General features: G+C 39.2%; 1 protein-coding gene across 5 annotated transcripts in view; it reads right to left on the bottom strand.

The window, feature by feature from the left end:
• Positions 1–24,097, bottom strand: part of RECK (reversion inducing cysteine rich protein with kazal motifs) — an 88,502-nt gene that overhangs the window by 23,652 nt on the left and 40,753 nt on the right. For 4 of the 5 annotated variants that reach the window (XM_032164132.2, XM_058445604.1, XM_058445603.1 and 1 more), the window contains 5 exons: positions 20,789–20,822; positions 17,894–18,091; positions 13,437–13,704; positions 10,059–10,238; positions 892–1,104 (listed from right to left, as the gene is read on the bottom strand). In XM_032164132.2, coding sequence (XP_032020023.1) covers positions 892–1,104; positions 10,059–10,238; positions 13,437–13,704; positions 17,894–18,091; positions 20,789–20,822 — 893 coding nt within the window. Of the gene's footprint in view, positions 1–891; positions 1,105–10,058; positions 10,239–13,436; positions 13,705–15,190; positions 16,294–17,893; positions 18,092–20,788; positions 20,823–24,097 lie in introns of those variants that run through there. The other variant, XM_032164134.2, reaches the window with a different exon arrangement.

Raw genomic sequence — 24,097 nt, 5'->3', positions numbered from 1 at the left:
ACATACCAACAGCTTAGGGGCTGGATATTAACTTGGTTTTGGAAAACTTTTGGAAAAAAAGATATGTGAAGAACAATGGGCAGATTACTATGTGTTAAATGCTTTTGGTTTCACCCACTATAGCAGCTCCTATCTTTACTTGATCCTCGATTTCCTAAGCAAAATAAGCTCCTTAAGAAGAGCAAAGTCGGCTGGGCGCAGTGGCTCAGGCCTGTAATCCCAGCACTTAGGGAGGCCGAGGCAGGTGGATCACGAGGTCAAGAGATTGAGACCATCCTGGCCAACATGGTAAAACCCCATCTCTACTAAAAATACAAACATTAGCTGGGCGTGTAGTCTCAGCTACTCGGGAGGCTGAGGCAGGAGAATTGCTTGAACCTGGGAGGTGGAGGTTGCAGTGAGCTGAGATCATGCCACTGCACTCCAGCCTGGCCACAGAGTGAGACTCCATTTCAAAAAAAAAAAAAAAAAAAAAAGAAGAAGAAGAAGAGCAAAGTCTAACAGAATATAAGGCAAGTACATAAATTAACATATAAAAATAGAATTGGGCATCGGAGGTATTTAATAAATGTTTCATTAACTAAGTTCCATAAGAGAAATACAAATAAAGGTCTATAGGAATCTGTAGTAAGGATAAATTACTTTCAGCTGGAGAAATCCAGGAAGACTACAGGAATGTCTGGTGTTTCAGAGGAGACAAGGACAGCCAGTAGGTGGTGATGAGGAGAGCAGTATTTCAACTAGAGGAGGAAAAAGTGGGAAAGCATTTGACATGCGGGGGTGACAGGCAAAGGAAGTGGTAAGAGAGAAAATTCCATGGAGAGGCTCTGGCTAGAGATCATGGAGGGTCTGAACTAAAGCTGGAGAATCATAAGGATGAAAGAAACTTACTTGCAAATAATACTTCCCCGAGATTTACTATGACAAGGTTTAATCTGCAGTGAACAAGCTATTGCTTTCCACATCTCTGGCTGGCACTTTTTAATATCAAGAACAGGTATATTGATAAATGGCATCTTTATGCTTCCTTTCTCCCACAACTTCATGTCATTCATGGCTCCTTGATCTGACTGTGCATTACAACTTCTGAAAAGTTCTGTTGGCCTAAAGAGAAAAAAGGTCAGAAAGAATCAAGAGGCAATTATTTTCTAGAGAGAAGCAACGAGTAAAATCCTGACATACTAGTGCATCATAAAAATCTGGTTTTCTTAAGAAAGCACACACAACCCATGAAAGGATATCAGCTTCGACTGTATGAAGATTCAGTGTAGACACTAGCATTAAACTCTGATTGCATGTTTTCTTTTTAACAGATTCTTGTGGGGCAGTTTAAAACTTCACAATGCTCCAAACAGGACTATTATCCCCAGACTATCCCATTTCATTTCATAAAATAAATATTTTGAGGCCAACTTTTTTAAATGGCGACAAAATTTACAAAAGCAAAATGCACCAATTTTATGGGTACAGCTTGGTGTGCTTTGACAAATATGTACATCCATAAGCACATCTAAGTCAATTAAGGAACCCATCCAACATTTCAGCCAGTTCCCTTGTGCTGCTGTTGAGTTAATGCCTCCCTGCTGACTGCAACTCAGAGGCCATAACTATTTATACTTATATCACCATAGATTAATTTTGCCTGTTCTAGGCTGGGTGCAGTGGCTCACACCTGCAATCCTAGCACTTTGGGAGGCCAAGGCAGGAAGATAGCTTGAGCTCAAGAGTTTGAGACCAGTCTGGGCAACATGGCAAGATTTCATCTCTACAAAACAAAAACAAAAACAAAAACAAAAACAAACAAACAAAAAAATTGTGGCATGCCTCTAGTTCCAGCTACTCAGGAGTTGTGGCAGGAGGATTGCTTAAGCCCAGGAGTTCGAGGCCAGCCTGGGCAATATAGGAATACCCCATGTTGAAAAAAATTTAAGCAAATTTTAAAGTAGTTATCAAGTTATTTAAAATTATAATAAACCCATTACATGTTAATATAAGTATTTTTATGAAAAATAACTATTTTCCAAAGTAAACATTAGTGAGAAGAATAGGACTGTTTTACAGTTTTGCAAATCTCTGTAATGTCTGGCTTAATAGAACTCAGTTGGATTTTCATATCTGCTTCTGCATTCAATCTGTTGTTGTATCACATGTTTTATAGTCACTGGAAAGCTCCACTGTTGTTGTTGTTGTTGTTGTTATTGTTGTTGAGACAGGTTCTCACTCTGTCACCCAGGCTGGAGTGCAGTGGCATGATCACAGCTCACTGCAGCCTCGACCTCGTGGGCTCAGGTGATCCTCCCACCTCAGCCTCCCAAGTAGCTGGGACTACAGGCACCCACCACCACACCTGGTTAATTTTTGTATTTTCTTTAGAGACAAGGTTTTGCCATGTTGCCCAGGGTGGTCTCAAACTCCTGGGCCCAAGCGATCTGCTCACCTTGGCCTCTCAAAGAGCTGGGATTATAGGTGTGAGCCATCATGCCTGGCCTAGAACATTTTCATCACCCTATAAAGTACCCTTGTTTCCCCTCTAGTCAATCTCTGATTCCAGCAGAGGAAAGGATATTCTGATCTTTATCACCATAGATTACATTTGCCTATTCTTGGATCTCATGTGTCAAGAATGTATTTTGTGTTGGGCTTTTTTTCTTAACGTAAGATTCATCCATTGCTATCCCATTGTTTGGATGCATCACATTGTTATATTCTTTCATTCTCCTGACAGATGTTTTGGGTCTTCTCCCCCATTTTTGGGGCTATTATGAATAAGGGTACTAGACATGTCTTTATTTGGACATATGTTTTCATGTCTCTTGGGTAAATGCTTCAGGATAAAATTGTTAGGTCATAGATCTAACTTTTGAAGAAACTGAAAAAAAGCTCCAAAGTCCTCAAACTATCTTCTACTCCCAGTAGTAACATACTACAAGAATTCCACTTGCTTCATATGCTTACCAGTCTTTTAATTTCAGGCATTCTCGTGAGGGTGAGGAGGCACCGAATTGCTATTTTAATTTGTATTTTGCCATGACTGACAATAATGAACCCTTTAATGAACTAGATGGCTATCTCTTTTAAATTTTTTTAATGGACAAAAATTTTATATTTATTGTGTGCAACACAATATATTTAAACATGACACATGCGGAATGGCTAAATTAAGCTAATTAAAATATGCATTACCTTACATACTTATAATTTTTTTGTGGTGAGAGCATTTAACATCTACTCTCTTGGCAACTTTCAAGTATACAACTCACTGTTAACTATAGTTACCACATTGTATAATAGATCTCTTGAACTTACTCCTTTTGTCTAAATAAAATTTTGTGTCCTTTGACCAACATTTTCCCAATCCTCTCCCCTCTCTCTTCCCTCTTCCCTTTCCTCCTCCTGCACCACCCTTTCCAGCCACCCTCTGGTAACCACTATTCTATTCTCTGCTTCCATGAGTTTGATTTTTTTAGATTCTACATATAAGTGAGATCATGCCGTATTTGTCTTTCTGTGCCTGGCTTATTTTATTTAATGTCCTCCAGCTTCATTCATATTGTTGCAAAAGATAGGATTTCCTTCTTTATAAAGGCTGAATAGGATTCCACAGTGTATATATACCACATATTCTTTATCCATTCATTCATTGATGAATACAGGTTGATTCCATATCTTGGCTATTGTAAATAATGCTGCAGTGAATGTGGGAGTGAAGTATCTCTTCGACACGCTGATTTCCTTTCCTTTAGATATGTACCTAGTAGTGGAATTGCTGGATCATATGGTACCTTCTATCTTTAATTTTTTGAGGACCCTCCATACTGTTTCCCATAATGGCTGTACTAACATTTCCATCAACAGTGTACAAGACTTCCTTTTTCTCCATATCCTTGCTAACAATTGTTATCTTCCATCTTTTTGATAATAGCCATTTTAACACATGTGAAGGGATAGTTCATTGTGGTTTTAATTTGTATTTCTCTGATAATTAGTGATGTTGAACATTTTTTCATATACTTGATTAAACGGCCATTGTGATGTCCTTCTTTGGTAAAGGGTCTTTGAAAGTTTCTTGCACAATTTTTTTCTCTTTTTTTTTTTGAGATGGAGTCTTGGTCTGTCGCCCAGGCTGGAGTGCAGTGGCACGATCTCGGCTCACTGCAACTTTCACCTCCTAGGTTCAAGCGATTCTCCTGTCTCAGCCTCCCAAGTAGCTGAGACTACAGGTGCCTGCCACCACGCCCAGCTAATTTTTAAAAATATTTTTAGTAGAGACGGGGTTTCACCATGTTGGCCAGGCTGGCCTTGAACTCCTGACCTCAAGTGATCCACCTGCCTTGGCCTCCCAAAGTGTTGAGATTACAGGTGTGAGCCACCACGCCTGGCCTTTTTTGCACAATTTTAAAATTGAGTTGTTTTATTTTTTATCATGATGTTGTAGGAGTTATTTATGTATTCTGGATACACAAGTTCTTTGACAAATGTGTGTGTGTGTGTGTGTGTGTGTGTGTGTGTATGCATGCACCTGTGCATGATATGTTGAATATTCCCTCTCAAGTCTATGACTTGCCCCTTCAAGTTTTAAATGATATCTTTTGGCAAACAAAAGATTTTACTGTTGAAGTCTAATTCATTTTTTTCTTTTAAAATTGTATATTTTGTGTCCTGTCTACAAAATCTTTGCCCACACAAAGTTTGTGAAGATGTTCTATTAGCTTTATATTTTTAGTTTTTATGTTTAGTTCTATGATCCATCTGGAAGCAGTTTTTGTAGGGTGTGAAACACAGGTTGAGGTTCTTTTTTTTTCCCCTCCATAAAGATATGCAATTATTCTAGTATTATTTGTTGAAAAGATGTTTCTATTTATTTTATTTTATTTTATTTTATTTTTTCTTTTTTTGAAATGGAGTTTTTGCTGTGTTGCCCACGGTGGAGTGCAGTGGCACAATCTCAGCTCACTGCAACCTCCACCTCCTGGGTTCAAGCAATTCTCCTGCCTCAGCCTCCCGAGTAGCTGGGATTACAGGTGCCCGACACCATGTTCAGCTAGTTTTTGTATTTTTAGTAGAGACGAGGTTTCACCATGTTGGCCAGGCTGGTCTTGAACTCTTGACCTCAGGTGATCCACCACCTCTGCCTCCCAAAGTGCTAGGATTACAGGCGTGAGCCACCATGCCCAGTCTTTTTTTTTTTTTTTTTGAGATAGGGTCTCACTCTGTCACCCGGGTTGGAGTGCAATGGCATGATCTTGGCTCACTGCAACCTCCACCTCCCAGGCTCAAGCCATCCTCCCACCTCAGCCTCCTGAGCAGCTGGGACTACTGGTGCACACCACCACACCCAGCTAATTTTTAAATTTTTTTTTCTTGAGATGGAGTTTCATTCTTGTTGCCCAGGCTGGAGTGCAATGATGTGATCTCAGCTCACTGCAACCTCCGCCTCCCGGGTTCAAGAGATTCTCCTGCGTCAGCCTCCCAAGTTTACAGGCGCCCGCCACCATGCCCGGCTAATTTTTTTTTTTTGTATTTTTAGTAAAGACAGGGTTTCACCATGTTGGCCAGGCTGGTCTCGAACTCCTGACCTCAGGTGATCCACCCACCTTGGCCTCCCAAAGTGCTAGGATTACAGGCGTGAGCCACCATGCCCGGCCAGTATTTTGTATTTTTGATTGAGATGGTGTTTCACCATGTTGCCCAGGCTGGTCTCAAACTCCTGAGCTCAGGCATTCCAACTGCCTCAGCCTCCCAAACTGCTGGGATTATAGGTGTGAACCACCATGCCTGGCTGAAAAGATGTTTATTTTTGTATTGAATTGCCTTGCTGCTCTTGTTGAAAATCAGTTTCCTATACTTGAATTGAATTTCCTAATCTTTTATTGAGGATTTTGGCATCTCTGAGTGACACAGGACAATAGTTACCTTGTTTTTAATGTCCATGTCGGTTTTGGTATCAAGCTAGCCTCGTAAGAGGAGTTGGGATATGTTATCTGCTTCCTGAAAAATTCTGTGTAATAATTGCATAATTTTTTCCTTACATGTTTGGTAAGCATTACCAGTAAAGCCAGAAGTTTTCCTTGTGTGAAGATTTATAATTACAAATTCAATTTCTCTAATAGTTATAAGAATAATCATAACTTGTACTTCTTCTTGTGTTAGTTTTGGTTTTTAAGGAATGCATCCATTTCATCTAAATTGCAGGATTTACTGGCATAAAGTTGTTCATAGTATTCCTTTTATTTTTTGAGAGAGTCTCACTCTGTTGCCCAGGCTGAAGTGTGGTGGTGCAATCTTGGCTTACTGCAACCTCTGCCTCCCAGGTTCAAGCATTTCCTTTGTGATTTCTTCTTTGTTGCATAAATTATTTAGAAGCATTTGTTTAATTACCAAATATTTGGGAATACTTCAATATAGTTTATTTTTATTGATTTCCAATTTGATTCTGTTGTGTTCAGAAAATACACTTTTTATGATTTTCATCTTCTGACAGTGGTTGAGACTTGCTTTTTAACCCAGCATATGTTGTTCAAATCCTCTATATCCTCACTGATTTTTTTCCATTTGTTCTATTAGTGAGGGAGAGGTGTTAACATTTCTGAATATGATTGAATATTTCCCTCTCTTTAGGGTTTACTTCTGTTTTTAAGTATTTTGAGTATATGCACCTATCTGACATTAGGTGCATATATATATTTAGGTTAATTGTATCTTCATGATAAATTGAACTTTGATCATTATAAGGTGATAGTCTTTATCTCCAGTAATATTCTTTGTCTTTCTAACAATCTCTGCCTTTCAATCGATGTTTTTGGTTCATTTACATTTATGTAATTATTGATACAGTTGGGTTTAAGTCTCTATCATTTTGCTGTGGTTTTCAATTTGTCTCCTTTTTCTTTCTGTCTTCTTTTGGATGGATCAAGTATTATTTTAGTTTTCCATTTTATATGTCCTATTAGCTTCTTAGCTATACCTCTTTGTGTTGTGTTTTAAATTAGTGGTTGCTCTAGGCATAATATATGTCCATTATTTATTACAGCTTTCCTTGAATTAATACTATACAATGTCACAAATAATGTAAGAAACTTACAACGGTATAATTATTTACCTCTCTCTTATCCTTTTTGCTACTGTCATATATCATATATTTTACTTCTATGTATAAATTCCATAATACATTGTTATTATTTTTGCTTTAACCAATTACTTTTGAAAAATAAAATATAAAAGAAAATAAAGAAAAGATATTTTTCATGTTTATCAACATTTTCCAATCCCAGTGCTCTATAGGTCTGAGTTTTCATGTGGCATTTTCCTTCAGACTGAAGAATTTCTTGTAGTGAGAGACTGCTGGCAGAAAATTCTGGGGGTTTGTTTTTTTTTTTTTATATCTAGAAATACCTTTATTTTTGAAGAACATTTTCACTGAATATAAGATTTTTTTTTTCTCTGAGTACTTTAAGGATACTACTTGGGATACTACTTGATGGTCTTTGGTTCTCCATTGTTTCTGAAAGGAAGTCACTTGTCATTTTTATTGTTATTCCATCATATGTAAAGTGTCTTTTTTTCTTCCTTTGGTTGCTTTAACTATTTCTCTTTGCCTCTGGTTTTCAACAGTTTGACTATAATGTGCTAGGTGTGTCTCTCTTTGTATTTATCTGACTTGGCGTTTACTAAGGTTTCCCAAAAAGTGGGTTAATGTATTTGATCACATTTGGAAAAATTTCAGCCAAGGTTTAATCAAATATTTTTCTGCTCCTTTCTTTCCTTTCCTTCTGGGTTACTACTACAGATGTTATATCACTTATTCTCTGTGCTTTGGTTTAGATAATTTCTTTGAGCGATCTCCGAGGTCACTGACCTTTTTCTTCTGCTGTGTCTATTTTCCATTCCCTACAATAAATTTATTTTAGATATTGCATTTCTCAGTTTTAGAGTTTCCATGTGGTTTTTTTTAGAGCTTCCATTATCTCACCTATATCTATCTTTACTGTAGATCTTTCAATATATTTATCATAATTAGATTCTTTATCAGCTAATTCCAATAGTTGGGTCACCAATGGGTATGATTGTTTTTTCTCTTAACTATGGGTCATATTTCCTATTTTTCTCATTTCTAGTAATTTTTGATTGTATAATGGACATTATGCATGATACTTCGTGGGATTTAGGATTTTGTTACCTTCTTTGGAGGAATGTTGTTTTCACACCAGCAGGCAGTTAAATTACTGACAAATACCTCCTTCTTCTGGAGGCAGTTTCAGGTTTTGTTAAGGTTTTTCAGCTTTACCCTTAGCTCTTGGATGTCATATGTACTCCCAAGGTTTGGCCCTTATGGGGTTTACTAGGCCCTTCTAACTTGGCATGATCTGAATTCTAAATCATCTGCCCAGCAAATGCTAACTGCTATAATCTATGTTCACCTTCCCCTGGGTTCCTTGTAGTCTCATCCCGCAAAAGTACAATTCAGGAGTCAGCCGAGGACTTAAAAGGAGTCTGTTTATGGATTTTTGGGACATTTCTTTTTGTGGTTCCCTCCCTTGTGGGATTTTTTTCCTTCAATATCTAGCCTCTCTGGCAGGACCAAACTCTGATATCTCACTCCTTAGGCCAAGACTGCTGCTTTCTGCTTGAACTCTACTCCCCATGAAAAGAAACTGAAAGTGCCTATGAGGAAGAAGTGGACAAATGTGGCTTTCGCTCAGTGTGGTTTCTATCTTTCAAGAGATGTTGGCCGCTCATGGTGGCTCACGCCTGTAATCCTAGCACTCTGAGGCAGGCAGATCACTTGGAGGTCAGGGGTTCGAAACCAGCCTGGCCAACATTGTGAAGCCCCGTCTCTACTAAAAATACAAAAAAAAAAAAAATTAGCTGGGCATGGTGGCAGGCGCCTGTAATCCCAGCTACTTGGGAGGCTGAGGCAGGAGAATTAATTGCTTGAACCCAGGAGGCGGAGGTTGCAGTGAGCCGAGATCATGCCACTATACTCCAGCCTGGGTGACAGAGTGAGATTCTGTCTCAAAAATAAAAAAAAAAAGATGTAGACCCTCCTGCTTTTGATCAGTCTCCAATACCTTCAAAACAATTGTTGTTTTATATTTTGTGCGGAGTTCATAATTGGTATTGGTAGGGCTGTTATTCTCATATAAGCTACTCCACGATTACCAGAAGCCGGACCAGAACTATGTGCCAAAGTCTAACTTTCAAACATTTCAGATGTACTCAATCTCTAAATCAGGTCTTTACTGGCTAATACTCTATCACCAGTTTTAAAGATATCTCAATTCTCTCACTCTTAATACTCTGAGTACTTTAAAAAAGATAAGATGTGTGTTAGCTTGAAGTAAACACCATCTGACAAAAATATCTAGAACTTCCTTCTGGCCCAATTGAATGATTCTCTTCCCTTTTGCCCTCTTTATTTCTGAGTTGTAACTTATAAAACCAGCCACCTCTTCTTTAGTAACTCTCTCTCTCTTGCTTCTGTATGGAGTTCTCTCACTTTGTGCTTCTGGTGCCCTTTTCTGTTTTCTTTGGTTTCTTCAACCATTAACTGTTGATATGCTCCAAGGCTCAGTTCTTGTCCCTTATTTTTCTAATGATACTTGATACCCTGGGAAAACATCTATTTGAATTGCTTTTGTAAAGAAATATTTTTGTATGAAACAAGGGACTCACAGAGAAGAAACCTCAACCAGTCTCAAGGTCCTTTAAAGTAAACTGTTTAAAAGTGTACATTTGGATGACCAAATAGTTCACAATAATTTATTCTACAATGAATTACTTCCACTGGTGGTACAGCAGAAGGGAGAGGGGACTGACGGCAGAAGAGATTCTTTGAATTCCAGAAGCTTGAGGTATCTCTAGATTGGAAGGGACTTTGTAATGGTGTTTCCTTTCCCAGAGGTGACTTACCAGATGGAATACTGCATTTAAAGATTAAATCATAAAGAAATAAGACTTTCTTTTAACCCATCAGGAATAAAATCAGAATAACGTGGTATTTCACTTATTTATAATTAATGATAAAATATTTCCATTCCATGTATAATAATTTGTCCTACCTGTTGTTAAAATTAGTACAGTAAGTAAGGTTTCTACAGCCCAACTGGCAAGGTTCCCGGACATCCGCTAAACAGGTCAACATGGACACTTCCGCTGGATTATATTCACAAAAGCGATCAAACTCTTGCCAACTCTGTGTATTGCCCCAGCTCATGCTGTAAAGTTTAGTGCAGAGTTCCCTGAAACAAGAGCACAAATGCAGAAGTCGACATGAGCCAACCAAGTAAATATTTGATTTGCATAAAACTAAAACTCTGTGAACTATATACTTTGGAATGTATGTGAGAAAAAAAGTAAAAAAACCAAATGACTATTTCCTAGAAACTAGAGCCAGAAAAAGTGATTGTTTTCCATGGAAAACAGGCTTCTTTTATCACCTGCCTTTTCTCTTTTTGTCAAGGTTGCTAGAAATTTCAGTGCCAAATTTAATGCTCAATTACAGTATTTGTGCATCCTTAGTTCCTGGCACAATTATTTCCCCCTATATCTTTCTGATTTCTTTTTTACTTTTACTTAAAGCACATGGTTTTGCCTCCACAAAGATATATTCCCTTATATTTATGTTCAGTAACAGAAGGTAAAACTAGGACATGGTCCTCTGACTTCTTTTAAGAAGGATGATAGACTTAGGGTACATTAGTTTCTCCCTGAAAAACTATACTAAAGCCATTTCTATTCCCTAAGATATTCCAAAGCCTCTACGTACTATTGTAATACACAATATGCTTATTTTTAGTACTCAATGATTACAAAGCAACTTAAGTATGTGTATATAGCTAAAACATTTGTACCATTTCTAAAGTGCTCTCACACATGATATTCATTTTATTTATAAAATACATGTTTACAATAAAATTTTCATATTATTGAAATATAAAAAATTATAAGTAAAAATTTTCATTTACCTTATATTTTATTTGACTGTCATATTTACCCCTAAGACAAAGATATCTTTACTTTTACATTTGCTCATTCACCCCACCAATGTTTATTGAGTGTCTATTTTGTGTAAGGGCCTATTCAAAGCACTGGAAATACAATGGTGAATAAAACAGACAAGGTCCCTGCTATCAGGGAGGCTTACACATTATGAGAATAAGGAAGCTGTGATCAAGTTACATCAGGTACCTTGATCTGGAAACTTTCCTTTTTCTAGTCCTTAACTTTCTTTCTTTTTTGTTTTGTTTTTAGAGACAGAGTCTCACTCTGTCACCCGGTCTGGAGTGCAGTGGCATGATCTTGGCTGACTGCAGCCTCTGCCTCCTGGGTTCAAGTGATTCTAGTGCCTCAGCCTCCCGAGTAGCTGGGATTGTAGGCATCTGCCACCACACCTGGCTAATTTGTGTGTGTGTGTGTGTGTGTGTGTGTGTGTATTTTTTTAGTAGAGATGGGGTTTTGCCATGTTGACCAGGCTGGTCTGGAACTCTTGACCTCAGGTGATCCACCTGCCTCACCCTGGAATTACAGGCGTGAGTCACTACATCTGGCTAGTCCTTAACTTTCTATAGGTTGGGTATCCCTCATCTGAAATGCTTGGGACCCAAATTTTGGATTTTAGAATACTTGTATATACCTAATGAGATATTTTGGGGCTAGGACCCAAGTCTGAACACGACATTCATTTATGTTCATATATACCTTATACACATAGCCTGAAGGTAATCTTATACAGTATTTTAATTAATTTTGTGCATGATACAAAGTTTTGACTGCATTTTGACTGTGACCCATCACATGAGGTCAGGTGTGGAATTTTCCACTTGTGGTGTCATGTCAGCACTCAAAAAGTTTCTGATTTCGGAGCATTTTGGAGTTCAGATTTTTGGATTAAGGGTGGTCAATCTGTATTTGCCTTGGACAGGTTATTTAACATCTCATAGTTAGTTTCTTACGTGTAAAAGAAAAATTACGTAAATTTCTCCAATTATCTCCTAAGGTTTTATGAAGATGAAATCTGATGAAAATGAAAGCCTTCAGCAAACCATAAAACCCTGTATCAAGGTTAGAGAGAGGGAAAAGCCTTTCTTACTGAAGCTCTTCTGGGACAACACAGCCATTCCAACCTCTAGTGACTCTATGTAGATGTTAACTTTTTTGTGGGCATTCAAAGAAACACTCAGCATCCCTCCCATAAATATATTTATTAACTTCTATAAGCAACCCAATTTCCTTAATTACAAGCCTAATTTAATTTCCCTTTAAGCCTTTTTGTTAATTTTCTTTGGATATTTTTCAGATTTTTCATGTCTTTCATTTATTTATTTGGAGACAGAGTCTCGCTCTTTTTCATGTCTTTAATTAATTAATTTATTTATTTTGAGACGGAGTCTTCACTGCATCACCCAGGCTGGAGTGCAGTAGCACAATCTCAGCTCACTGCAACCTCTGCCTCTCAGGTTCAAGTGATTCTCCTGCCTTAGCCTCTCAAGTAGCTGGAATTACAGGCATGTACCACCATGCCCCACTAAATTTTGTATATTTTTTAGTAGAGACGGGGTTTCACCATATTGGCCAGGCTGGTCTCAAACTCCTGACCTCAGGTGATCCCCTGCCTCGGCCTCCTGAAGTGTTGGGATTACAGGCATGAGCCACCACACCTGACCTTCATGTCTTTTAAAAAATTTGCCAAAGTTTGATTGACAGTTACCAAAGTTTGATGAGCTATTCTAGGCAAAATTTTTTGCTAAAGGTCCATCCAATTTAGAAACCACAGGAAAGATTGTTTTACGCCTGGTATCTTATATTCATTTCAGGATATCCTAGTAACATGGGGTCCCTTTTTACCCCAAATATCTCTAATAAAGCACATTTCTATTGTACCTGTGTTCTACCATGATCTTAGGTATCTCCATTTGTTTTTGTCTCTAGACTGCAATTCCTACATCTTATATTTGTATTGTTAATTTTTCATCCCTAAGTTATCACCCAGATGAATGCCAATATGCTACCACCTAACTCTGGTTATAAGTGTTAACCCAGGTTATCTACCAATATAATAAAAAGTTCAAAGTTTCATAATTTAATAAAGAGAATGTCCCTTAGATGTCAGATCAAAACATCTTCTAAACTGTAAGCTTACTTAATGATCTCTATAAGGATAGAATTCATCTATTGCATCATCTTAAATATTTACTACCCTGCCAATGCTAATCCTCCACACCCCAAAACACAGTGCTTTTGGCACTCAATATACAGAACAATGTTTTGTATACGGTACACAATGCTCAATACGCATTTGTTGGATGAAATAATATTTTATATTTTCTAAATGCTAAACCTATACCATGTAAGAATATAACGCACGTTTGCTAGGCTTAAAATCATTAATTAAAATGCCATTTTCTACTGATTTTAGTAAAGGAAAATGAAATACTAACCTACATGTTGAAGTGTTTGCTTTAGAACAACAATGCAATTTAGCCCCATCAAGGCCTGTAGAGGGAGGAGGGTGTACAGTGACTCCAGGGTGAACAGATTGTGAGCTTTCAAGAAAACATTGCCAAAGAGGATCTTGAGGCAAGGGCTGGGTCTTACAACCCTCGATGAGACCATCAACAATCTCCATTTCCGTTTTCTTGGACATCAGGATTCTCTTGCAGGCATTTTGGCAAGCATGGTCTTCAGCTCTGTCACAGCAATATAAACCTACATTTTCAGAATATAAGTGGCTTAATTAGCTGGTTTTTTTTTGTTTGTTTTTATTATACTTTAAGTTCTGGGATACACGTGCAGAACATGCAGTTTTGTTACATAGGTATACACATGCCATGGTGGTTTGCTGAACCCATCAACCTGTCATCTACATTAGGTATTTCTCCTAATGCTATCCCTCCCCTAGCCCCCAACTCCCTGACAGGCCCTGGTGTGTGATGTTCCTCTCCCTGTGCCCATGTGTTCTCATAGTTCAGCTCCCACTTATGAGTGAGGACATGTGGTATTTTGTTTTCTGTTCTTGTGTTAGTTTGCTGAGAATGATGGTTTCCAGCTTCATCCATGTCCCTGCAAAGGACATGAACTCATCCTTTTTTATGGCTGCATAGTATTCCATGGTGTAGATGTGCCACATTTTCTTTATTCAGTCTGTCACTGATGGGCATTTGGGTTGGTTCCAAGTCTTTGCTACTGTGAATAGTGCTGCAATAAACATACGTGTGCACGTTTTTTTTTTTCGTTTTTTGTCATGCTCTGCTTAGCACAGAACATGGCAGTGTAGTGGAAGCCTTTACTACGCTTAGTTATATGTCAGTATTTGCAGAATACAGGCCCTATGAAATTCTCTATTACTTTGCAGTGTAGCAAAAAGGTGAGGAACTTTAGGTGCACAAGGTATCTATTACCAGAATTCACCACTGTCTCCAATCATGGGATCTTTAGCACCATCCTTACAAAAATGAAAGGCCATCCTACACCTAAGAAGTCCTCACAGGAGAGGTATTTGACATTCCTAGAAAAGGTATTGTAGATCAAGCTGGAATTATTTCCTGCTAGAAACAATTACCTAAAAGGGATTATGTTCTTGACATGAGAGAAATGACTAATTTTTATAGCAACAAACACAAACACCATATTGAGAGGTGAAGCCGGCTGGGCCTCTGGGTCAGGTGGGGACTTGGAGAACTTGTCTGGCTAGCTAAAGGTTTGTAAAGGTACCAATCAGCACTCTGTAAAAATGGACCAATCAGCACTCTGTAAAATGGACCAATCAGCACTCTGTAAAATGGACCAATCAGCACTCTGTAAAATGGACCAATCAGCACTCTGTAAAATGGACCAATCAGCAGGATGTGGGCGGGGCCAAATAAGGGAATAAAAGTGGGCCACCAGAGCCAGCAGTGGCAACCTGCTCCAGTCCCCTTCCACGCCGTGGAAGCTTTGTTCTTTCGCTCTTCACAATAAATCTTGCTGCTGCACACTCTTTGGATCCGCACTACCTTTATGAGCTGTAACATTCACTGCGAAGGTCTGTGGCTTCACTCTTGAAGTCAGCGAGACCACGAACCCACTGGGAGGAGCAAACAACTCTGGATGCCACCTTTAAGAGCTGTAACACTCACTGCGAAGGTCTGCGGCTTCAGTCTTGAAGTCAGCGAGACCAAGAACCCACCAGAAGGAACCAATTCCGGACACAATATTTCATCACATTCCAGGACCACATAAAGCTTCTATATATCTTATGCTAATTAATCTAAGTTATAACGTAAATAATACAGTAGCGAACTCTGCCAAGATATCAGTTTGGCTCTGCCTTTAATTTTCTCAAAGAATCAGAAATGAAAAAACACTTTCAACCATATTACAGAATTCAGAAGGGCTTCTTTGAAGTAGTTTTCTTTGACTTTGGAAGAAATCTGTGCATATCTGTTTGGCACCTTCTTTTCCGGATTCCTCTGTATTGGCAAAGACGGAGATGGTTGTTCTACCCTTAAAACCTCTTTCTGCTTTTTTATTGAGCTGCCATCTCCTTAGCTTCAGCAGTACCTCTGTATAGACTAAATAGCAGAGAGCACAGATCCGCCTTTAAAACAAATGAAGGTTATTGGGGCAATGCTTCATCCTCTGATTTTGACCACATAGCTACACCACAGGATGTCAAAAGCCATTAGAGTTCTGGTTTAGATGGTGGCCAAGCAAGGCACACAGTACTGCTTTTGAGTTACAAAAAACAAGTCTTTCTTTTCATCTTTTTTACCCCCTGAGGCAGGGTCTTGCTTTGTTGCCCTGGCTGGAGTGCAGTGAAGTGATGATGGCTCACTGCAACCTTGAACTGTTGGGCTCAAGCGATCCTCCAGCATCAGCCTCCTGAGGAGCTGGATGTGTCACCACACCCAGCTAATTATTATTATTTTTTTTTGTAGAGCTGGGTTCTCACTTTGTTACCCAGGCTGGTCTCAAACTCTTGGCCTCAAGCGATTCTCCTGCCTCAGCATCACAAAGCACTGAGATTACAGACATAAGCCACAGAGCCTCTTTCAATATCCCAGTGTAAATCAAAACATTGACATCTTATAAATCAGTCTTTGGTCAGTTTGGTCAATCAGTCAGTTTTTATAAATCTGGTCACCTCTAGATGAAGAAAATAGATTCCAGGATGTACAAAGCTGAGACTCTGAAGAGCCATATCAGGTCAGTTTCATCAGGAGGCCCTGATTTTTAAAATATATCAGGCTCTCTTCTCATTGTTATGACTTTTTAATTACAAAAGTAATAATTGCTCATTGGCAAAAAATTCAAACACTGTGGAAAATATATAACATGAAACAATTAGGTATAAACTAAAAATGTATCACACTATATTTTTAGTTTTGTGATTTACTTTTTTTTTGCTTAATACATCTTGGACTTCACTATGTTTTAGACAGGGTTTTGCTCTGTCACCCAGGTTGGAGTGCAGTGGCACAATAATTCACTGCAGCCTTGACCTCCTGGGCTCAAGCCATCTTCCTGCCTCTACCTCTCAAGTAGCTAGGACTACAGCTATGCGCCACCATGCCCAGTTAATTTTTTAATTTTTTGGAGACATAGGGTCTCACTATGTTGTCCAGGCTGGTCTTGAACTTTTGGCTTCAGGCAATCCTCCCATATAGGCCTCCCACAGTGCTGAGGTTACAGGTGTGAGCCACTATAATTCATTCCTTCCTTCCTTCCTTCCTCCCTCCCTCCCTCACTCCCTTCCTTTCTTCCTTCCTCCCTCCCTCCCTCCCTTCCTCCCTTCATCCCTTCCTTCCTGATGGAGTCTCCTCTGTTGCCCAGGCTAGAGTGCTGTGGCGCAATCTCGGCTCAATGCAACCTCCACCTCCAAGGTTCAATCAATTCTCCTGCCTCAGCCTCCCGAATAGCTGGGATTACAGGCACGTGCCACCACACCTGGCTGATTTTTGTATTTTTAGTAGAGACAGGGTTTCAACATGTTGGTCAGGTTGTTCTTGAACTCCTGACCTCAGGTGATCTGCCCACAAAGTGCTGGGATTACAGGCGTGAGCCACCGTGCCTGGCCTTTTTGTTTTGTTTTGTTTTTTTAGACAGGCTCTCTCTCTGTCATCCAGACTGGAGTGCAGTGGTAGGATCTTGGCTCACTGCAACCTCAGCCTCCCAGGTTCATGTGATTCTCCAGCCTCAGCCTCCCAAGAAGCTGGGATCACAAGCATGTGAACCTGGATAATTTTTGTATTTTTTATAGAGACGGGGTTTCACCATGTTGCCCAGGCTGGTCTCAAACTCCTGAGCGCAAAATGATCTGCCTGTCTCGGCCCCTCAAAGTGCTGGGATTACAGGCGTGAGCGACCACACTCAGCCTTGGACTTCTATGTAAGAAGTCCTTTTTTTTGTTGGTTGCCAAGTGCTATTATTCTATAGGTATGCTGTAATTTAATCAATTTTAATCAATGCTGTATTGATGGATGTTTATCTGTAATTTTTCTCTATTATACCAGCATTGTAGTGAACATCGTCTATATGCATATATATTTATTTTTGCAAATTTGTATAAGTTTTCTTGTGAGATAAATTCTGAGAAATGGAACTGCTAGATCAAAAGCTTATGATAATTTGAAATCCTAATGGTCATTACCCAACTTCCCTCCAAAAAATCCATATCAGTGAACTCTCCCACCCTCAGAATTGAGAATTCCTGTTTCCTCATACCCTCTACAGTCTCATCTTTCTTGGCCCCTTTTGGCTATGACAATATTCTTCAATCTGCCAAATCTAAATACCAAAGGAAGTCTGATATTTCTCAAATGACCCAGACTGCAGATATCTACAAGAACGTATCACTTCTTTTTACAAACGATTTTACCAAAGATTGAAATGAGAAGAATATGTCCCTTTTACTTACTATCCGTTGGGTTCCTCATTGGATAAGATTGAGTATAATTGTTCACACAATGTATTAATTGTGGACTAACAGAGGCACAATAATTTTCTACTGCTTTGATCTGAGATGGACCAGGAGAAGAGTCTGTTCGAAAAATGGCTTGACAGTATTCTCGGCAGTTTGTGTGATGACCTGCATAACTGCAACAAACCGAGCCCACTATGGAGAAAAAAAGAGAAGGCACTGAAATGGAAACAGCTTTTTGTTAACATTAAATCATCATCATAATGATGGAACAATATGTCTTTCTAAATTTGAGAAATAAAACCATGCCACAGACGATGAACATTTAAAATCGGCACTTCTGTAGGTATAATCATGGGGACATTCAAGTGCTCACTAGTGTAAGAAAGTCATTAATCATCAACTTACAGTCTATAGTTCAGTGGTTCTCCACAGGAACAGTACCACACCCCACAAGGAGTTGGACTACGACTGGCATTTAGTACACAAGGGTTAGGGCTGCTAAACGTCTTGCAATGCATAGGACAGTCTTGAACAACAAACACTGTCTCTCAAAATGCCAAGAGTGCCCATGTTGAAAACCAGTGAAGCAGTGTCTTTCTGTGTTAGATTTGTAGAGGTTTATAAACACAAAGCAAAGCAAAACCAAACCAACCAAACCAAACCAAATTAAAACAAAACCCCAAATCCCTCACATTTATAAAACAGGGCCAGTAAAAACTAAGTGATGTAAGGATCATTTAATAAATTTAACATTTATATAACTGTATATCTTGAAACAAAATCCCAAAAGTTCTATACAGTTTGAACATCTATCTGTAAGAGTATGCCTAAATTGAGATAGACTTCATCTCACAATTGATATGTCCTGCTTCAACACTGAAAAGAAAACTCATTTGAAATAAATATTACTCTGGGTTTATGTATTAAAAAAATCAATGGGCTGCCATTTAAGGTACTTTGGGAGAGCTAGATGAGTAGCTGGGGGTGCAGATGTGGGATCTGTAAAGGAGAACAAGAACGCCTCACAGGAATCTAAGGGAGTCTGTGGGAGGCTGAAGGGAGAGGTAGAGGTATGGCGGGAAGAGATTAAGAGAAAGCAGGGGGGTCGGGCGCTGTGGCTCACACCTATAATTCCAGTACTTTGGAAGTCCAGGAGTTTGAGACCAGTCTGGGCAAAATGTTGAAACCCCATCTATATTAAAAATACAAAAATTAGCTGGGCGCAGTGGCATGTGCCTGTGGTCCCAACTACTAGGGAGGTTGAGGTGGAAGGATGGTTTGAGCCCAGGAGGCGGAGATTGCAGTAAGCCAAGATCTCATCACCACACTCCAGCCTCAGCAACACAGCCAAATCTTGTCTCAAAAAGAAAAAAGGAGAGAGAGAGAGAGAGAGAGCAGGGAGGAAATTCTTGATAATTATTAGGGACAGATATGGAGGAACTAGAATCAGGTTTTCTGGTGAATTCCAAAGACCCATGAGCAGGGAGTTCAGGTGACTTCCAGAAATAATGATAATGATAATAATAAAGTCATAAGCGAAGAAACTGAACTGGGACTGAACTGATATAGGACAAGCCTCAGTTTCCCAGACCAGGAAACTATTCCATACCTACTGTACCACCTCTTTTAAACTTGCAACTACTACCAAACTTATTGTGTTTATTGCCAAAGAGTTCATTTTCTTCACAAAGAACAATTTTTTTTTTTTTTTGAGACAGAGTCTCGCTCTGTCGCCCAGGCTGGAGTGCAGTGGCACGATCTTGGCTTACTGCAACCTCTGCCTCCTGGGTTCAAGCAATTCTCCTGCCTCAGCCTCTCTAGTAGCTGGGATTACAGGCACGTGCCACCATGCCCAGCTGATTTTTGTATTTTTAGTAGAGATGGGTTTTCACCATATTGGCCAGGCTGGTCTCGAACTCCTGACATCAAGTGATCCACCCATCTCTGCCTCACAAACTGCTGGGGTTACAGGCGTGAGCCACAGCGCCCGGCCAAAGAACAATGATTAATGGCTACATTTATCACTGTAAACCTCAGTGAGGATACACTGGGGGTAGTGGTGGGGAATGCTGAGGACATGTAAGAACAGACACATAGGAACAGGACAAGATGCCTATCTTCTGATTCTTCCACTTGGCTGGCTTTTTCACCAGTGTGGGAGGACATAAGATTACATACCTGAGACTACCTGGAAAATCTTGAACTAAGCCCCAGTTAGAAAGGATAGAAGATAAATTACAGACAGCAAATGTTTCTTATTAGCCTTCAATATACTTCCCTGCTGAGCTAGAGAACTCTTTGTTCCTTACATGTGTTTTCCCATCTCTAACTGCGCTCACTCTTCCCTTCACCTGTAAGCCCTTCCTCCAATCTCCATTTCCTCCATCTTATCCATCCTTCACGGCCGGGATCAGCTACCAACTCCATGAAGCCACCTCTAAGTACCCCTGCAGAATATGATCCCTTCTTTCTCTGAACTCCTGCAGCACTTTATCCAGTGACACTATCTCATATCCTACCATATCCCAGGGTTCTTTGTGTACAGGTCGTGTCCTCCACAGATGTGTGTCTGCCCCACACTGACCAAGTACTCAATCAACGTCTGTTGAATGAACTGAGACGTAGCACTCGGCAAGTGCCACATTATATAGCATGGGTTACTTAACTTCTGAAAACTGGCCTATTTATTGGGTTGTGATCATCCTCTAGCACATACAGCTTTAGTATCTGCATTGTAGATCTACAGTTAGGACATGGGAATTGTTATAATACACAAATGACCTAAATACACCATGGGAAAGAGCCTATCGGAATCCTGCTGTGCACATTGCTTCAGATGGCTAATTATATCTTTGGACTGCTTGTACAACCATTGACAAATATACTTACTTTCATTTCTGCTAATGCAACTGAAAAGAGCATTCTGTAAATTGAAGAAAAACAAATAAACAGAAATTAACAACCAGAGAGAATTTGTAATTTAATTCCACTTTATGGTTACATGGAAATCATGATATTAAAACTATTTAATTCTTCTCTAAATCCAAGATTGAAAACACAGAAGTTATGAAATGATATCCTTGTAAAAAGGGAAATCATCTCCCAACATATATCATCAGGGATCAAGATGACTACTTGGAGCCATAAGCTGACCAGCTATAGCAAACCAAGTTTATGTAAAGCTGTAAGTGTGTGTGTGGGGTGGGAGGGGCTACAATGTATTAATCTTAATTATTCCTTGCAGGATATAAAAACTTTCCAGAAAGTAATCTAATAAATGACATCTAGGGAAATATATATTTCATGTAACCACTGCATTTTAGATTTGAAAGGATTTTAGACATTATCTCTACTTGTTCTCAAACACGGCTGTAAGCTGGAATCATCTGAGTTTCCTAGACCTTACCCTAGACTACAGATTCAGAATCTAGGGGTGAGGCACAGAAATCTAAATTTTAAACAAGACTTCAAATATGGTTTTTTTATAGCCATCCTGGGACCAGAGTTTGGGAATCTATCATTTTACAGATGAAGAAACTGTTTCCTCAGCAGGGGAAAAGAGACCCGCCCCAGGTAACAGAAAAAGTCAAAAGCAGAGTTTGAGACTATAATTAGTGTCTCTAGAGTGCTTAGATTATTGTTCAGAAAACACCACCCTGTATTAAAGTCAACGTAAAGAAAATAAAACCCAAAACAAGACAAAAATGAAAAACTTATACAAAGCCATTTGGATAGTTAGGGCTTGTCAGCTATGAATAATAATCAATCACAATGGGAAGATAGTGACTTCCTAAAAGAAATAATAGGGGCATAAATTACAGGCAGAAGGAAATCAAGCACACCCTTATTGTTGAAACGAGATGATTTTGGCTTTTAATTGCAGCCATATTGCAAGCTGGCTAGGTGATGGAGATTTGTTAAAGGATCAGCTACTGGCATTTAAAACCTAGCTTCAAAGATCCCTCTATGTAGCTGTGTGAAGCTGTATTCATTCATTTTCTCTGCTAAATAATATTCCATTGTAGGAATATGCCACACTTGATTTAACAATTTAAAGCAAAATAAAATAAAACAAAACAGAAAATCCTGGGCCTCATAGATAAGAGTTCCTGAATTCACCCAGTATGAATTCTTTCTGCTAGAGACTCCATCAAGCAATATAACAGGAGTGAAAAAGTAAATATTCTTAGTGTTCATTAACAATGATCTTGTTTATATCTCTCTTCATTCATGTTTCCTTCTTTTAGTGTGACTTTTCAGTTATCCATTATAGATAACTCTCTATTTAAATGGATTCACTGGACTCAGGAACACTTATAAAATGACCTAAATCAATATTAAAAAGTAGTCAGCTACCGGCTGGGTGAGGTGGCTCACATCTGTAATCCCAGCACTTTGGGAGGCCGAGGTGGGAGGATCACCTAAGGTCGGGAATTTGAGACCAGCCTGACAAACATGGGGAAACCCTGTCTCTACTGAAAATACAAAATTAGCCCAGCGTGGTGGTGCATGCCTGTAATCCTAGCTACTCAGGAGGCTGAGGCAGGAGAATCACTTGAACCTGGGAGGCAGAAGGTGCAGTGAGCCGAGATCATGCCACTACACTCCAGCCTGAGCAACAAGAGTGAAACTCTGTCTCAAAAAAAAATAATAATAATAAAATAAATAAATAAAATAAAATAAAGGTAGTCGGCTACCAACTTTCTAGCCCTCTTTGACTGGATGAATGCAATTCTCATTGCTCTTTTCTTTCTAATAAGATCTTTGTTCCCTTTGGTTTGGCTTTTTTTTGACCTTGTACCTGAATAAATATGTTTGATATCTTGGTAGCTATCATGGGTTGCATGGCCTGATTTTCTAGTATTTGATATTTTTCTAGTTATTTTTGAACTTTTCACAGAAGTGGTTTTCAACTAGGGGTGATTTTGCTTCCCATGGTACATTTGGCAGTGCCTGGAGACATTTTTGGTTATCACAACTGACGGGTGGGGAGTGCTACTGGCATCTGGTGAGTAGAGGCCAGGGACATTGCTAAGCATCCTACACTGCACAGGACAGTCTCCCTCCCCCAAAAGATTATCCAGACCAAAATGCCTTGGTGCCAAGAGTGATAAACTCTGCTCTAGAGACTTACACATTTGTTCAACCTGGATGTTCAAAAAACTGACCTTACAAATAAATGTCACTGTGGTTCAGCCTGTGGATCACTTAGCTTCAGGGAGAGGTACTACTAAAGGAGATAAAACCTGCGAAATGTGAGAAATCATCTAGTCCAACTTCCTTATTCAATAGAAGCCAGAGGCCAAGGCCTAGAAAGGGGAAATACTTATGGACAATAGCTTTTACTCACAAACAAGGGCTGGCAAACTATGGCACACAAGCCAAATCTTGCCTGCCACCTGTTTTTGGAAATAAAGTTTTTATTGGAAGACGGACATGCCCATTCATTTACATACTTTTAAAATTTTAATTATTTTTTTCATTTACATACTTTTTTAAATTAAAAAAATTTTTTTAAGACACAGGGTTTTGCTCTGTTGCCCAGGTTGGCCTCCTCTCTGCTGCCTCCCAAGTACCTGGGACTATGGGTGCATGCTGGCTTACTTACATATTTTATATGGCTACCTCACACTAAGCACACTTCTGTGGCAAAGTTGAATAGACAGAGAGTGAATGATCTCCAAGCCTAAAATATTTGCTATCTGGCCCTTTACAGAAAAAGTCTCCTAATGCCTGAAGAAAAAGGAAAACGGCACAGTTGCTTCCCTTGATGTCACATCCAGAGTTCAGAGATGTTCTTCAAGCATCTCTTATTTCTCTTGATGTTCATTAATAGACCTTTTGTGCTTAAGTTTACCTGAAATTTGTTGAACTAATCTTTTATATTTTCACATGGCAGCATCATGTGAAAATTGCCATTAACCACTAACATTTTAGTGTTAATAAATACCATTTTATTATTATTATTATTATACTTTTTTAGGGTACATGTGCACAATGTGCAGGTTTGTTACATATGTATCCATGTGCCATGTTGTTTTGCTGCACCCATTAACTCGTCATTTATCATTAGGTATATTTCCTAATGCTGCCCCTCCCCCCTCCCCCCACTCCACAACAGTCCCCGGAGTGTGATGTTCCCCTTCCTGTGTCCATGTGTTCTCATTGTTCAATTCCCACCTATGAGTGAGAACATGC

Source organism: Hylobates moloch, unplaced genomic scaffold, assembly GCF_009828535.3.
Source record: "Hylobates moloch isolate HMO894 unplaced genomic scaffold, HMol_V3 SCAFFOLD_10, whole genome shotgun sequence".
In the NCBI taxonomy this organism is placed as follows: domain Eukaryota; kingdom Metazoa; phylum Chordata; class Mammalia; order Primates; family Hylobatidae; genus Hylobates; species Hylobates moloch.
The sequence above is the reverse complement of the archived record's forward strand: the minus strand, read 5'-3'. Positions and strand labels throughout refer to the sequence as shown.